Source organism: Saimiri boliviensis, chromosome 11 (assembly GCF_048565385.1).
Source record: "Saimiri boliviensis isolate mSaiBol1 chromosome 11, mSaiBol1.pri, whole genome shotgun sequence".
In the NCBI taxonomy this organism is placed as follows: Eukaryota; Metazoa; Chordata; class Mammalia; order Primates; family Cebidae; genus Saimiri; species Saimiri boliviensis.
In genome coordinates, this window is record NC_133459.1 from 64,608,108 (window position 1) to 64,623,430 (window position 15,323).

The 15,323-nt window shown below is 38.8% G+C and overlaps 1 protein-coding gene across 4 annotated transcripts in view; it reads left to right on the top strand.

The window, feature by feature from the left end:
• PDE4B (phosphodiesterase 4B) overlaps positions 1 to 15,323 on the top strand; it is a 578,613-nt gene that overhangs the window by 456,975 nt on the left and 106,315 nt on the right. For 3 of the 4 annotated variants that reach the window (XM_074380971.1, XM_074380970.1, XM_003921453.3), the window contains 3 exons: positions 6,127 to 6,163; positions 6,273 to 6,343; positions 12,144 to 12,193. In XM_074380971.1, coding sequence (XP_074237072.1) covers positions 6,127 to 6,163; positions 6,273 to 6,343; positions 12,144 to 12,193 — 158 coding nt within the window. The remainder of the gene's footprint in view (positions 1 to 6,126; positions 6,164 to 6,272; positions 6,344 to 12,143; positions 12,194 to 15,323) is intronic. The other variant, XM_074380973.1, reaches the window with a different exon arrangement.

Genomic DNA, 15,323 nt, shown 5'->3' on the forward strand with positions numbered 1-15,323 from the left:
CAGGCACTAACTAATTCTCCAGTTAGGGCAGGAACATTTTGGAGAACCACAGCTCAGTGTGGTTGATCCAGAGGATATGAGAGGATGAGGAAGTGGTGAAAAACGAGACTGGAAAAGTGAGCAGGAACTTTATCATGAAGAGCCTATGTTAATGAATTGGCCTTCATGCTGTTAGCAGGGGAGTGCTTCTAAGCACTTTTAAGCAGATAAATAGGTAATGCAACTTTTTTTTTTTATAATAGCTCTGATTGCAGTATAAAAAAAGGTTTGGAGGGTAGAGAAGCTTAAAGACTAGTATTCAAACCTACACAGCCAAATGGGAGGCTGCTGTGATATTTATGTAAAAGAGGACGGGGGTTTATACTACAGACGATCTAGTGAGCAGATAATAGATATTTGCGAGTCAGGATCTGCAGGAGTTAGTGTTTGATTGTAGGATAAGGGAGAGGGAGGTTTCAGGCTTGGTCAAGAAGATAGGTGGTTGCTCCTGGGATCAGGAGCATTCTCTTGCTACATGAAGTAATATACATGATAGTGCTTTGCAAACTGTAAATATAACATAAATACGAGTCCTCTTGATTGCAATGGACAGACATGAATATTTTAAAGGAACTCTCATCATCTGGAAATACAGACATGCAACCCTTTAATTACAGAAACCCTTCAACTTACAATGTCCCAAAAAGCCCATCCTAAGTTGAAAATACTGTGAGTTGAAAATGCATTTAACACATCTAATCTACCAAACATTACAGCTTAACCTAACCTACCTTAAATGTGCTTAGAACACTTAATTAGCCTACAGTTGGGCAAATCATCTAACACAAAGCCTATTTTATGACAAAGTGTTGAATATCTCATGTAATTGATTGAATACTATACTGAAAGTGAAACAGGGAATGGTTGCATGGGTACTCAAAGTACAGTTTCTACTGAATGCATGTGGCTTTTGCAGTATTGTGAAGTCAAAAATTGTAAGTTGGACAGGGTGCAGTGGCTCACTCCTTAATCCCAGCACTTTGGGAGCCCAAGGTAGGGGGAATCACTTGATCTCAGGAGTTTGAGACCAGCCTGGACAACATGGCAAAACGATGTCTCTACACAAAATACAAATTAGCAGGGAGTTAGTTGTGTGTGCTTGTGGTCCAGGCTCCTCAGGAGGCTGAGATAGGAAGATCACTTGAGCCCAGGAGGCAGAGGTTGCAATGAGCTGAAATTGTCCCACTGCACTCCAGCCTAGGTAATAGAGACTGTCTCAAAAAAAAAAAAAAAAAAAAAAAGTCAAATAATCATTAAGCTGAGGACCATAAATATAAAAGTAAAGATGCCTACTGGTATTAATAATAACTATAACTCAATAACTAAGCTGCTTTTATGTGCTAAGCACTTTTATTTAGAGTTCTACATGTGTAATAATTCATTTGATTCTCACAGAACCCTGTTTTACATGTAAAAATGTTGAGACATGGAGAGGTTGCCTAATGTCTCATAGCTAGTAGTAATGCAGCTAAGAAACAAATCAATGCTGTTTGGCTCCAAAATCTGTGCTGTTAATCACTATAATATAAATCTCTCTATATGACAGACTAAAATCAAGCAAATTACTAAATTCTGTGTGTAGTGAGAAAACGGAGCAAGGTGGAATGGATTAATAAAATTCAGAGTGTAGCAGTGAAAGACAGCATTTTTGCTTTCTAGAAAAGCGTTTTATTGTTTAGAGTAGACCTACACTCAATTCTATGACTCTGTCCTAAGACTGAAGTGCTCACTTCCAGCTATTGTATAAATGTGTAATGTGCTGGCTTTGTCACTAGATGTTGCTCATACAATGGTTCTGAATATCCAGGAGAGGCATTGCCTTCTCTAGTGGTTTGTGAAAGTAAGAAATGTATCAGTTTTCATAATCAATCAAATGTTTTGGTGTTTCTATGCCATTTGATTCTTAACTGGTAATTTATCAAACTATCACGTTTTTAATGTATAGTATTTCCATAAGTAATCTGGATGTACTCAAAGAGAAGTTTTTTGTTTTGTTTTGTTTCTTTTCTGTTGCTTACTATAAATTATCTGATAATTTCTCTAACAGCAATTTTCTAACATACAGCTTTAACTTTGGCAGCTCAAATTCTTTAAGGAAACCAGTGCTGGGAATCTGTAAAATCTATTTTTTGCTTGTGAATGTTCTCCTAAATTTCAGAAGTTCAGTAATGATAAAGTCATGTTGACATTATACTCTGTTAATGTATATTTATCTCCTTTAATCTTTGGATTGTACAATTTTAATAACTCCTCCAACTCATTCAACAATACATCAGCTCAAGGTACTACCAATCCATGAGATTTACTTACAATATTTAGCTTTTATTAGATATTAGACTCTGGAAATCCAGGAGTCATAGAAGATGCACTTAAATCTAAATCCATTATCTTGTCCCAAATTCACCCTGATGTCTTATCAACAATGGTAACTTCATATCAGAAATCAGAACACTTCACTTGACTAGCCTAAAAAAAAATGAAAGAAGAAAGAAAGGAAGAAAGATACCTGTAATCCCAGCACTTTGGGAGGCTGAGGTGGGTGGATCACGAGGTCAAGAAATCAAGACCATCCCGGCCAACACGGTGAAACTCCGTCTCTACTAAAAATACAAAAATTAGTTGGGCATGGCGTCACACACCTGTAGTCCCAGCTACTCAGGAGGCTGAGGCAGGAGAATTGCTTGAACCAAGGAGGTGGAGGTTGCGGTGAGCCAAGATTGCACCACTGCACTCCAGCCTGGCACCTGACAATGAAGTGAGACTCTGTCTCAAAAAAAAAAAAAAAAAAAAAAAAAAAGGAAGGAAGAAAGATTAAGAGAGAAAGAAAGAAAGAGAAAGAGAGAAAGATCAGAACAAACTGCAAGATCTTCACCCATCTTGGGAACAATGGTTGGAAAGGGGCAGTTTCTGATACAGTTCACCACACTCCATTTATCGCAACTGCTCCTCTCTTGATTACTCTGTTTGCTTCTCTCCAAGAACCCTGAGGCTCTTCCTTTGGCTCCCTGCTTACATATACTCCCACCTCAGGAGGACATGTCCTGCTATAGTCTTCACTCTTCCTACTTTTGTAAAGAACCCTAAATCTATAGCTCAAATTCCCATGTCTTAATCTTCCTGCTCAGTGTTTCCACCTGGATATCATTCAGTATCTTAAAGTTCAACACGTACCTTAAAAACTCAGTGACTACCTTAAATTCCCCCAACGCCTTCCTTACTTTTTTATTTCTACTCATGACTTCACTGTTTTCTCAGATATCCATTTTTAAAATTGAAAATGGTATTTCTTAATGACCCCTTATCCAATTAAATGTCGAGTCCTGCAAAACCTCTGGGTTGTCTTCAAGTTGTCTCATTCTGTTCCTTTCTTGGCCTTACCTTTTGCTTCTCGTCGGAGTGAGTGCAATTTCTAACTATTCTTACCAGGTTTGTCCCCTCTCCAATCTATCCCTCTACATCCAAGGCATTTTACTTTCTAAAACATGTTTCTGTTTGCTCATCTCACTTTCCATCTCACCAAAAACCTTCACTGGCTCATTTCTTTCTATGGAGTTATGTACTGATTCTGTAATCTTTGTCCAAATTGTCCATAATATGAGTGTTGGGGGGGAGCCTTCTACCCTTATTCTCTGCAAATGTCTATAGTTAATATGCTCTGCTCCACCCAAATAGCCATCAAACATCTTAATAAGCTTGTTCAGTATTTTCCCATTTCAATGCCTTTGTTCCTGCCATTTCTTTTCATTGGCCGGCCATAGCTACCATCCCTGACTTTTTAAATCCTTCAAAGTTCATCTGAAACACTGCTCACTCAGTCAAGACTTTCCTACTTTCTCTAACCTGTAATTATCATATCTCCTTTGGACTTCATGAAATATATCTGTTGTTTTTAATTATCATTTAATATTAAATGTCTATTACAGTTTTTAAAGTATTTTTTGTCTTCCCTACTTCATTTTAATTTTGGTTATTATGAATATTTTGTATGATTTGATCTGTCAACTATGCAGCAAGTCATTAAATAGGAAGTATAGGCCAGGTATAGTGGCTTACGCCTGTAATTCCAGAAATTGGGAGGCCAACGTGGGCTCATTGCTTGAGCCCAGGGTTCAAGACCAGCCTGGGCAACATGGCAAAATTCTGTCTCTGCCAAAAAAAAAAATTAGCTGGATATGGTGTTGTGTGCCTGTACTCCCAGCTACTCCAGAGGTTGAGGTGGGAGGATTGCTTGAGCCTGGGAGGCAGAAGTTGCAGTGAGCTGAGATCGCTCTACTACACTCCAGCCTTGGTGACAAAGTGAGACCCTGTCTCAAAACAAAACAAAACAATGACGACAACAGCAAAAATGAAGCATAGTGTTTAAAAGCAGAGATTTTTGAAACCAAACAGTCTAAGTTCTTACAATTGGAATCAGTGTCAGTTCTTCTACTTACTAGGTATGTGCTAGTTACCTGCTCTGTGGATTGATATCATTTATATAATAGCAATTTTTAATTTTTTTTTGAGACAGAGTTTCACTCTTGTTGCCCAGGTGGGAGTGCAATGGCACAGTCTTGGCTCACTGCAACCTCACCTCCTGGTTCAAGTGATTCTCCTGCTTCAGCCTCCCAAGTAGCTGGGATTATAGGCATCTGCCACCATGCCCTGCTAATCTTTGTATTTTTAGTAGAGGTGGGGTTTTGCCATGTTGGCCAGGTTAGTCTCGAACTCCTGTCCTCAGGTGATCCTCCAGCCTCGGCCTCCCAAAGTGCTGGCATTACAGGCTTGAGCCACAACGCCCAGCCCTGTAATAGTAATATCAAGAGTACCTGCCGCACAGCTCTCTTAAAAGAATTAAATGAGATAACACATGTAAACTGCTTAGCACAAGGCCTGGCAGACCGGAGTAGTCACACAAAGAAGGCTTACTCCTTGTTAGTATTCTTTTCATTGTCACTGTACAAAGTGGGCACAGAAGAAATATGCCAGACTAAACTGAAGCTCAGAGGTTTCTAGCTAAAGACAAAGGTGGAAAGAAACATATCCTATAAAATAAGAGGTCAAGTGAAAAGCCTGTGATAGAGGTGAGGCCCAGGTGGACATATGTGTTGTTCAACTCGGGAGCCCCAGGTGTCGCGTGGTGCCTGGTACAGGGCACATGATTAATAATTATTGGTTGCACTAATGTGGTTAATAAAGAAGGTATCATATTTGTGTGACGATTATGAGGACAGGGAAGGTAGGCCAGACAGTGAGGGAAGTTCACTGTTCCTAGCTTCTGTGCTGCTATGATGATTCACACTGTAATAGCAAATTGGCCTAATTTTGTGACTGTAGCTCAGACGAACATGTCTTCTAGTATCTTCAAGAGAGAGCTTGCTGAATGTGGGTTTAAGTAGATTTCTCAAAGCATATGCCAGGGAGACAGCATGCACATCTGAAAACAGATTTTCAACTCTTTCTAAATACAGATATAACACTAGATATGGCTGAATCAGTTCTTTGGTACAAAATGAGTGACTATGGTATGACTATGATGGGTTCAGCCACACACTTCTATTGAAAGCTTTTCCTTAGGTACTTTAAGAAAAAGGTTATATTAAAAACAAAAAGTAATGGGATTCCCAGACAGAAATCTGTGTTTAAATGGCATTAAGGCTGTGGTTCAAATCAACAAAAGCCAGGAAATCCAAAGTTAACCTTTATCCAGACTGTTATACCGTTTTTTCCAACTGTGTGTGTCCCTGTGATCAGCCCTCCCTTTGAATTTCCTGGCTGTGGCAACCAAAATCCACAAGTCGCTTTGAATTACAGTACTCTGGATCTGTTATTTAATAGGAATATATCCTGAGGATATATGCTTACTTGCAAATGCTTTTATGTGTAGTCACTGTAAATTCAGGAGTCATGAATCTCGTACTAATTTTTTCCTTTCAAGCTCTTGGGATACGCTTTCTCGCCAAATTGTGAGTCCTGCCTTATATCCAGGTACAAGGACTTGTATAACATTTGTGTTGTTAACACTGATAGAATTTAATATTATAGCTTATATGTCACAGTTATAATTCAAGTGAATTTCTAAAGGTTGTTTTTTCCTCTTTTCACCAGACACGGCGATGACTTGATTGTAACTCCTTTTGCCCAGGTATGTGTTATGCTGGTCCTGGCTTGCTTTCACTGTTGCTGATTTCTAAGTCTGAACCTGGCCATTTGTCTTCTTTGGTCCTTAATCATTTGAAATATTTTTCTTGTAGGTCCTTGCCAGCTTGCGAAGTGTGAGAAACAACTTCACTATACTAACAAACCTTCATGGTACATCTAACAAGTAAGCATTGACTTTTTTGTTGCATTTGAATCCCTAACATAAAGGCAAAAAATATTGAACAGCATTTTAAAAAATACAACTATTACATGGAAAATTGCCTTCTAAGCTAAGTTAGTATACACAATGAAATTTGAAAATAGGATGGAGCACTATAGTATTTTAGAACTCATACAACTTTAAAAGTAATCTAGTTTGGGTCTTATTAGTCTTTAGTTCACACATGAAAGAACAAGAAGAGGATTTTATTTTTTGTTGACTTCTGTATTTACCACTTTGACCAGTAAAGGCCATAAATTCTATTAATGGTCATTTGGAATAAGTTATTAATGAATTCAGATATTCAAACTTAAATGTAGCAGAAAGTCCAAGTTCAATTTGCCTACTTTTTTATTGTATATAACAACTTCATGCAGTTTAATAAATAAGAGTAGGATTATCATCTCCTCCACCTTCAATTAATTACATGATCTTGGCATTTAAATTAATATTGCCGATCCCTGATCTCCTTATCTGCAAAATGAAGGGTTTGAACTTTATATTCCTTGCAGTAACACTCTCTCCAAAATCATTTCAAGTATTTGTGCCTAAGCTAAGTGCTACTGAGTTCACTCTCCTGCATGCTTTAAAAAGTTATCACAGAGCTCAGAGAGTAATAGAACCCACGATCCTGGAATGAGAGGTCTGGAGGAAGCGTTTGAGACCATTTATTCTCTTTGTTTTACAGAAGGAGAAACCTAAGCTCTCAAGAATCCAGTGACTTGCAAACAACCCCCCACCCCATAAGTCAGAGACACATCAAGGCCAAAACCTACATCTGATTTTTCAGTCAGTGTTCACTACAGAGTATCCTATCTCGCCAGTCTCTGTGAAATTCTTTATCAGCCCTTTACTTTGCTTTCATAGAAATTTTCATAGAATAGATTTGTTAAAAGTGGGAGTAAACCCTGCTTTGAATGTTTGCTTTTCCTTTCACTGTTTTATGACTCGGCCTTCTTGTGAGATGACTCTGTATACTCTGATCAAGCTTCTATGTGAGTGATCTTTCTCACATGTTCCATGACTGTGTCACCCTCCAGCTTGAGGCATTTCAGTGGTCCAGTGTTATCATTAAGATAAAGTTTAAATGCTGGTGCTTGGTACCCAAGACAAATTAATTTGATTGATAGTTACTTGGGTTTCTATTTAGTGCAATGTATATGAAATCTAGAGACTTGTCCCAGCCTCTTTTGGAGTGGAACTCCATTTAATTATTTATTAATTATTTATTTATTTAACTTATCTGTTTATCTATCCAACAATTATTTATTCAGTACATACTATTCATTTGTAGATAGATATGTGCATTTAACAAATAACTACTGAGCATCCCCATCAGTACCAAGCACTGGTAATATAATAGTGACCAGAATAGACAAGTTCTCTGCTCTTTTAGGGCTTCATTCTAATATGAAGTGCTGAAGGATGCAGTGTAAACAATCAGACCAGGTAACTAGCCACATGGAATTATTTTCAGTAATCATGGTCTGTTGTTCTCTGCATGCTCTCTTCTCTATCCTAATTATGGACTTACTGTTCTTTCTTCCTAAAATGTCTCTTTCCACTTGCTGGTGTCTGCTTGGCCAACTCCTGATGGTCTTTATGTTTCATCTCTAGTATCACCTTCACCGAGATGCTTTCCCTGATCTCATCAGTCCTGGCTGAGTGGCCCTCATTTGAACCCAGAGCACTGTGAAAACCTTATCACTAGCTTTATGGATCTCTGCCCACCACTAGATTGTGTGCCCCTTAGAAGTAAGAATTGTGTTTAGTTTTTCTTGAATTCCCAAGAATAGCAGAACGCCTGACATACAGTTTGTGCTCCATAAAAATTCACATATGGGAATTTCTGAATAAATAATTGTTAGAGGAAAGACCCCAATTATTTAGAAGATTATATTTGCAGGAGTGATCCTTCTCTGTTGTTTTTTCCTGGTAGGATATGGCCTCTGGAACCATGATTACTGGCTTCATAGCCCATTTCTACTCCTTTGAAAATGATGCATTTGGGCAAGCTAATTACCCACTCTATTTTTCCATTTTCTAATGTGTGAAAGAGAGTTGTTGTGAGGATTAAATGAATTGATATTTGCAAAGCACTTAAAACAGAATCTTGCATGAAGTAGGTGCTCAATAAATGTGAGCTATTACAATGGATTATTACATTTCTCTTGCTGAATCCAGAAGTAGTGTAACACTGGGGTTTTCATATCTGTTATGTCAGCTAAGATCACCATAAATGATATTCATGATATTGAATAAATGAATATCATATGAATATGAATATTGTTACTCCCCACTCCATGAATAAGGAAACAAAGCTTAGGGAGATTCAATGACTTGGGCAAGAACATACAGCTTCTAGTGGGCAACAGAGGTTTCCTTGAAACCTGGAATCCTAACTGTCACTGCAGTATTCTTTTCATTTGCCACATCTGTTTAAGTCTTCTGGGTTATAGGAAGAAGTCCCTGGAAGGCTTTAAAACAGAAAGACATTTAGAAAGAACTTATGGAATAGATGAAGATCAGAAAGCCTGAAGACAGAGACAGTAGTTAAAACAGTATTTTCAGGAATTAAATGTGAGGATGTAGCTCTGAACCAGAATGATGGAGGTAGGAATGGGGAGGAAGGGATTAATACGGACACATTCAAGGCTTCTTAAGCATGGTTGGACTGAGAACCATCCATTGCACAGCACTAGGGAGAAGGTGGAGCAGATGCTGATGTTCTTATTCTTATTTGTTCGCAAGGGCTTGAGGTTTTTTCCTCCGTTAGTAGTATCAGGACATTCAGCCTAACCCTGCTGAGATTAATAAGCTGTGCCAAGTGAAACTACTATCTCAAGAATCAGGTCTTTCCACACCCTTGAGGGTTTTGGTCCTTGTGAACTTTTAGGAACCAAGTACCCCAAGACCATAATTGCCATAGCATAGCTGAAGCACAGCCCTTCCCACACTCTGGCTGAGGACTACCCTTCAAATCATGGCCCCTTGTGTCACTTTTGGTTCAAAGCAAGCCACACTTACCACACAAAGCAGGTCTCCAGTGGTAAGACGGTACTATCTCATGATCTTTCTCAAATTCATACCCATGTGTACAGAGTTGATCCTGTTACTGATTGCAGGTACTACCTTGTCACCAACAAAAGTTCAAGGCAGGGCACATTTACCACTAGAACTTCACCAAACGGAGTTGAGAGTGGTGTCGTCTAGCTCAGACTCATTCCTGAATCATGGATTTCAGACATCAGGGAGCTGAAATCAATGAAATAAGTTAGCCATCTATGGAGCAGCCTGGCAGGGACACGTTGGAAAACTGAGTGTCCATTTAATGCACTCCATTTTATTTTTAAATAGTGAATACCCTCAAACAACTGAAGAAAATCCAAGAGAAGGAATTGAAGACAATTAACATTTGCCAGGAATGGATATAACATACAGAAAGCATCCCCCCATCCCAACACACACACACACACACACATACACACACACACACACACACACACACACGTTATCCTAACAATTGAAACTGTAGAATTCACATAACTCAGATACTGCTTTCTGAGATACCTGACTTTGGTTCCAGGGTGCTACTCCCTGCCTTGAATGTAGCATTTAAGCAATAATTATGTCCTTGGAGTGGTTTTCATGAGACATCTGGCTAGTGTGGTTTATTGTATGAAAAGGAACTCCCACATAGAGCTATACTTCTCATAAGTCAAGATTTCTTTTATCTTTTGGCTCTTTGCTCTGCATAAAAGCAGTCCATTGTCTGCTTGTACTTTACCACCCAAAGGGTGGAAATCTCAAAGTTCCTGTTGAGGTGGTTTCCTTGCACCTTCACGAAATATCCCATTGAGGGATGCTTGATTGGGCCTGTATTTCTTGGCTGCAAATTAAACCTACACTTCCTTTGTCCCAGGAGTTAATTTTGAAAATATGGCTTTCATTTAGAATTGTTAATTCAGATAAGCATTCTTAAAGCATTCGCTGACTTCAGACAGACTGCTGGAGTAATCAGGTGCGTGAGTGAGTGTGTGCCTGCCATTCAGAAGTCTGATATCCAGGGGATGGAGCTGGGAGCAAAGAGGTGTCATTTATCAAGCAACTCTGTCATCAACATCATGAATATCACCTGTGGCTATCGGGAAATCATGCAACTTCTTTATATTAACATTCTTTCAAAGAATAATTTAATCAACATGTATGTAATAGGAAAGATTAACCACTTACATTTTTTTTAGTATATATCTATCCAAAATGTCTTTTATTGCTGTATGTACTTTGGCATGTGAATTAAATTAGCGGAGGACCATAAAATTTTGAGCATTCAGTGCTGGAAAGAACCTAGCCAAATTTCCTCAGATTAAGTGAAGCACTATATGTAAAACTCCCCACGCAGGACCTGGTACATCGTAAATCACCAGTAAATGTTAGTTGCTGCCTACTCTCCTCAAGTGAGGAAGAAACTAAGAGATTCTGTGAGTTGCCCAAGGGCTATAGAGTGGGAAGATGCCAGAGCCAGGATTAGGATTTCTGTCTTCTTAGTCATAGTCCAGTTCTCTCTACACTGAACTGTCGTGGTCATATTATCCTCCCTATTTATATCACTGTCTTCAACAATCAGCCACACAACTTCTTATGATTCTTCCATAAGGTAGGGACTTTGGAAATCAAGCAACCAAAATGACTTTCCTCTGGCACTGTTTACAATTTTCCGTCTGGCATTCTTACGCAATTTTCTATCTGGTATTCTTATGCCCTACGAGCAATCATGTGGCTTACAGAACTTATTTATTCATTGAAAATGTATTGAGCCTCTTCTTTGCACCAAGTCTCACGAATAATTAACAAACCAAATAAACATAGTCCCTGTCTTTCCAAAGCTTCCACACAGAAATGCTTATCTGAATTGATAACCCTAAATAAAAGCCGTATTTCCAAAATTAACTTCTGAGACAGGAAGTTCTGAGAGCCCTGCTCAACAGTATTCCTGAGAGGTTCACCAGCAATGCAGCCGGAAATGGGAAAGTCTGGTAGAAGTTGTGCAAAGCATGAAAAGGATGGTGAGATCAGTGAAATTGAAGGGTGGGGGGCAGAGAAAGAAAAAGAAACAAGAAAATCGGAGGAGCCCCAGTACTATGTGAACATGGGTTTGCTTGTTTCGTTTAACCCCTGACATCAGCAGGCTTGTGATGACACGGAATGACATCCTAGTTCCTCCATGTAAATACCTCTCTCTAAGTAAAGCAAGCTGGATGACTGTTCCTAGTGGTTATGTGACCTTGGCAAGTGACTTCACGGTGTCTCAGTCTCGGTCTCCTGAGGTACAAAAATTAGGGGCCTCAAGTGATTGATCAATGAGGGTTCCTCTGGCTCTAACTTTTTACAGCAGTGCCCAAAGGAATTGGGACTCACTCTGACATTTCAACTGATGCCTGAGCAAACAACTCTTCTGAGGGCTCCTTGGAGGAGCAAAACCTACATCAGGGGGCCGGTTGGGGACCTGGAGTAAACAACGTCCTTCCTGCAGAGTCGGAGCATCCTGAGGCTGTGCAGAGGGAAATTCCAGGCCATCTGGATGTGAGAGAATTGCAGTCATCTACCCAGGTTACAGGACTCTGACTTCCTGAGATAGCATTATGTCATTACATAGTTCATTACGACCTGGAAGACTCCTCAGTAACCATGAGGGTGGGGTGCTGGGGGTGGAATCGGGAGTTCTGATACCCAGACTCAGTCCTTCTTTTCTCTGTCTCCACAGGAGGTCCCCAGCTGCTAGTCAGCCTCCTGTCTCCAGAGTCAACCCGCAAGGTAGGCCATGTCATAAGGTCTTTCTCAATGTTTAGAGTTAGAATAATAAACGTGCCTCCTATTCAGAACTGTTTTTTAAAACAGTGACGTTGTTTGCATATTGTGGCTCTCAAAAGTATGTCTCTTGGTGATTTTTTTCTAAGGCACACTGAAGCATTACTTCACTCTATTAAAACCACATTAAACGCAGTACTAATTTGCCCATTGTATGCACAAGCTTTTGGAACATGATAAACGTGGGGTAATGCTGCTTCTTCCGCACAGAGGAGCAGGAGGCAGAGTTGTATTGACAATACAACTTGCCCTCAGCTTGCTGGCTCCAATAAACTGCAGAAGAGCTAACCTCAAAGACCTAAGGTGCCCCACGTTGGCCTGAGGTCTCCTGCCGATATGTTAGTGGTTCCCCTCTTAGTGTCAACTATAGATCCCACTTGAATCTACATCCATTCCAGGTGTGAAACCAAAGGCTCTTGCCAGGTCACCAATCATTTCTCTTGGAGGGCATCCAATTTTGTTCCTCAATGGTGGTATTTTTTTTTTTTCCAAAGAACTTAACCTCTCATCTTTCGGGACAGTGCATGCACTTTTCTTGCTGTGTTGAGAGCTGCGGAGAGGAAGGGCCACCTTGAAGGGACACCGTGGAGTTGTGTTGAACTGAAATAATTCTTCACACAAAATGCAACCAGTTCTATGACATTTTTAAAAGTCCAAATAGGGTTTCCTCCTAAATCTGTTCCCTACTATTGTAGCAGTAGATTTAAAACCACAGGAGAAACAATTAAGATGAACTCACACTGAGATCACCTCACACCTGACACCTAACAATGCCTCCCATGGTTTTCTGTTTCCAGCACTGCTTCGTACTTGCAGTCTTTGTCACTTGGTTGTTGCGTTTTCTTACTGGTACCATGATCATAGGTATAACAGAAGTATTACAAAAGCTGAGCTTCTAAAAGAAGGGAACAAAAGAAGCTGATTCTGTTGGCTCATTGGCTTCTGAAGTATTTATGGAAAGCTTTTAAAAATACTTTTATAAGACAAAGACTGAGAATGAGAATAAAAGTGAAAGAAAGATATCAAGTAAAGGTGAGTTTACTCTAGAACCCTGAAATACAATGAAATACAAAGAAATAAATAGTACTCCATAGACTTCAAAAACCTAATGTGCTGTGTGTACTGTTTCCTTTAGAGCTTTTATAAAAAGAAACAAAATATGATGTTTTAATATATAACTTGTGTTACGTACTTGGAGATCAAAGGAGGTAGCTTTGAAACTCCCATCATTTCATCATATTGGCCTACCAGTGAGGCAATGTTGCTCACATTTCTATTAGCCAAATTTACATCAATTTGAATATTTAGACTATGTTTTCTTTTTCTTATAATAAATAAACATTAGGAGAATATGTAAAATTTATGGTTCTGTAAATTAGCTTATTATCCAAAGATGGGCTTGGAAAGATCATTTTGTGATTATTGGCACAGCAACTACAGCTTGACAAACAGAGATTCTTTCGATAAATTCTTCTCAAACAATAAAGCAAAGAAATGACAATACCACTTAGCCAATTCGTTTCCTTCTGTCTCTGTGGCAAACTACAAAAATCCTGGCTTTTCACTGCAAAGAGAATTTAGTGAGACCGATTATTACGTAATTATGGGTTTCAAAATCTCCTTAACGTTTAGCCACGGTTAGAAAAGGAAGGAGGAGACACACATCCCGTGTTTTGTTCTTATTATCAGCTTAAATAAGTCAGGCAGATTTTTCCTGTTATTTTAATATTTATCAGCATATGACAAAGAGGTGTGTTTAAATAGAAACTTTAAAGGGGAATGAAAAGTAAGTGGCTCAGGGCAAACAGAATTGAGAACTGGAGTGCTGCTTCAACACAGATTTTTCATGATATTAAAATCAGGTTTTTACTTGTCAGTACTGATGTTGAATTCTTGTATTTCAATTGAAATCTAAGATAAAAGGTACAAGAAATCTACAATAATTTAAACAAATTTAGAAACAACCCAGTTTGCCAGAGAGCCTGACTTAGATAACTCAAGTCTTGTGTAGAAGCAATTGAGAGAGAGAGAGAGATAAAGAAATACCGAATCTTAAGAGGCTTCATTTTTTTTGAACATATAAATGAGAAAAAATGCAATTTATTTCAAAAGTTAATTGTCAGAAACCATGGTACATTTACTTTTACAAATTGATTTTTAACTGAAATATTAAATGGATAAATCAAAGGAAATCTCTCTGTTTGAAATACTCTACTTTGGCCGAGCGTGGTGGCTCACACCTGCAATCCCAGTACTTTGGGAGGCCGAGGTGGCTGGATGACAAGGTCAGAAGATCGAGACCATCCTGGCCAACATGGTGAAACCCCATCTCTACTAAAACACAAAAACAATTGGCATGGTGGCACACGCCTGTAGTCTCAGCTACTTGGAAGGCTGAGGCAGGAGAATCACCTCAACTCAGGAGATGGAGGTTGCAGTGAGCCAAGATCACACCACTGCACTCCAGCTGAGCAACAGAGCAAGACTCTGTCTCAAAAAAAAAGAAAAAAAAAGAAATACCCTTCTTCCCACTATCCAAGGTTCTTATCAGCTGCCATATCTCGATGCAAATGTCCTTACTTTGCAAAGACATCTTACTTTTTTTAAGTTTGCCTAATTGCTCCTTTTTTGTGCTGTGGCAACAATTTAATTCTCTGATATACTTTAATTCATGGCTTCTTGTATGTCTTTCCCATTGGAGATAAAGCTCTTGAAGACAGGGTTGTGCCTTATCTATCTTTTTTATCACTTATGGTGCTGTAGCATAATTATTTTCACGTAGTAGGAACACAGTAAGTGTTGAATTGACCAGGAGCACTACATAAAATTTGGGGCCTTTATGTGAAGGAAAATACATATAAAATTCTAATAATGAGCCAATATTTTTATTTCTATTGCTATGAAAAGTATTCAAATTGTGTTTTTTTACTATTAAAAATCAGTTATTGCACTGAAATTAATAGAGGTTTGAAAAACACTCTTTAACTGCTTATGTATGTTACTGTGTTCATAGAGGTTTTGAACCAAAAGTGTGAAATCATAGGAAATGGCATTTAGTGCTTTGAATAAGAAAGCT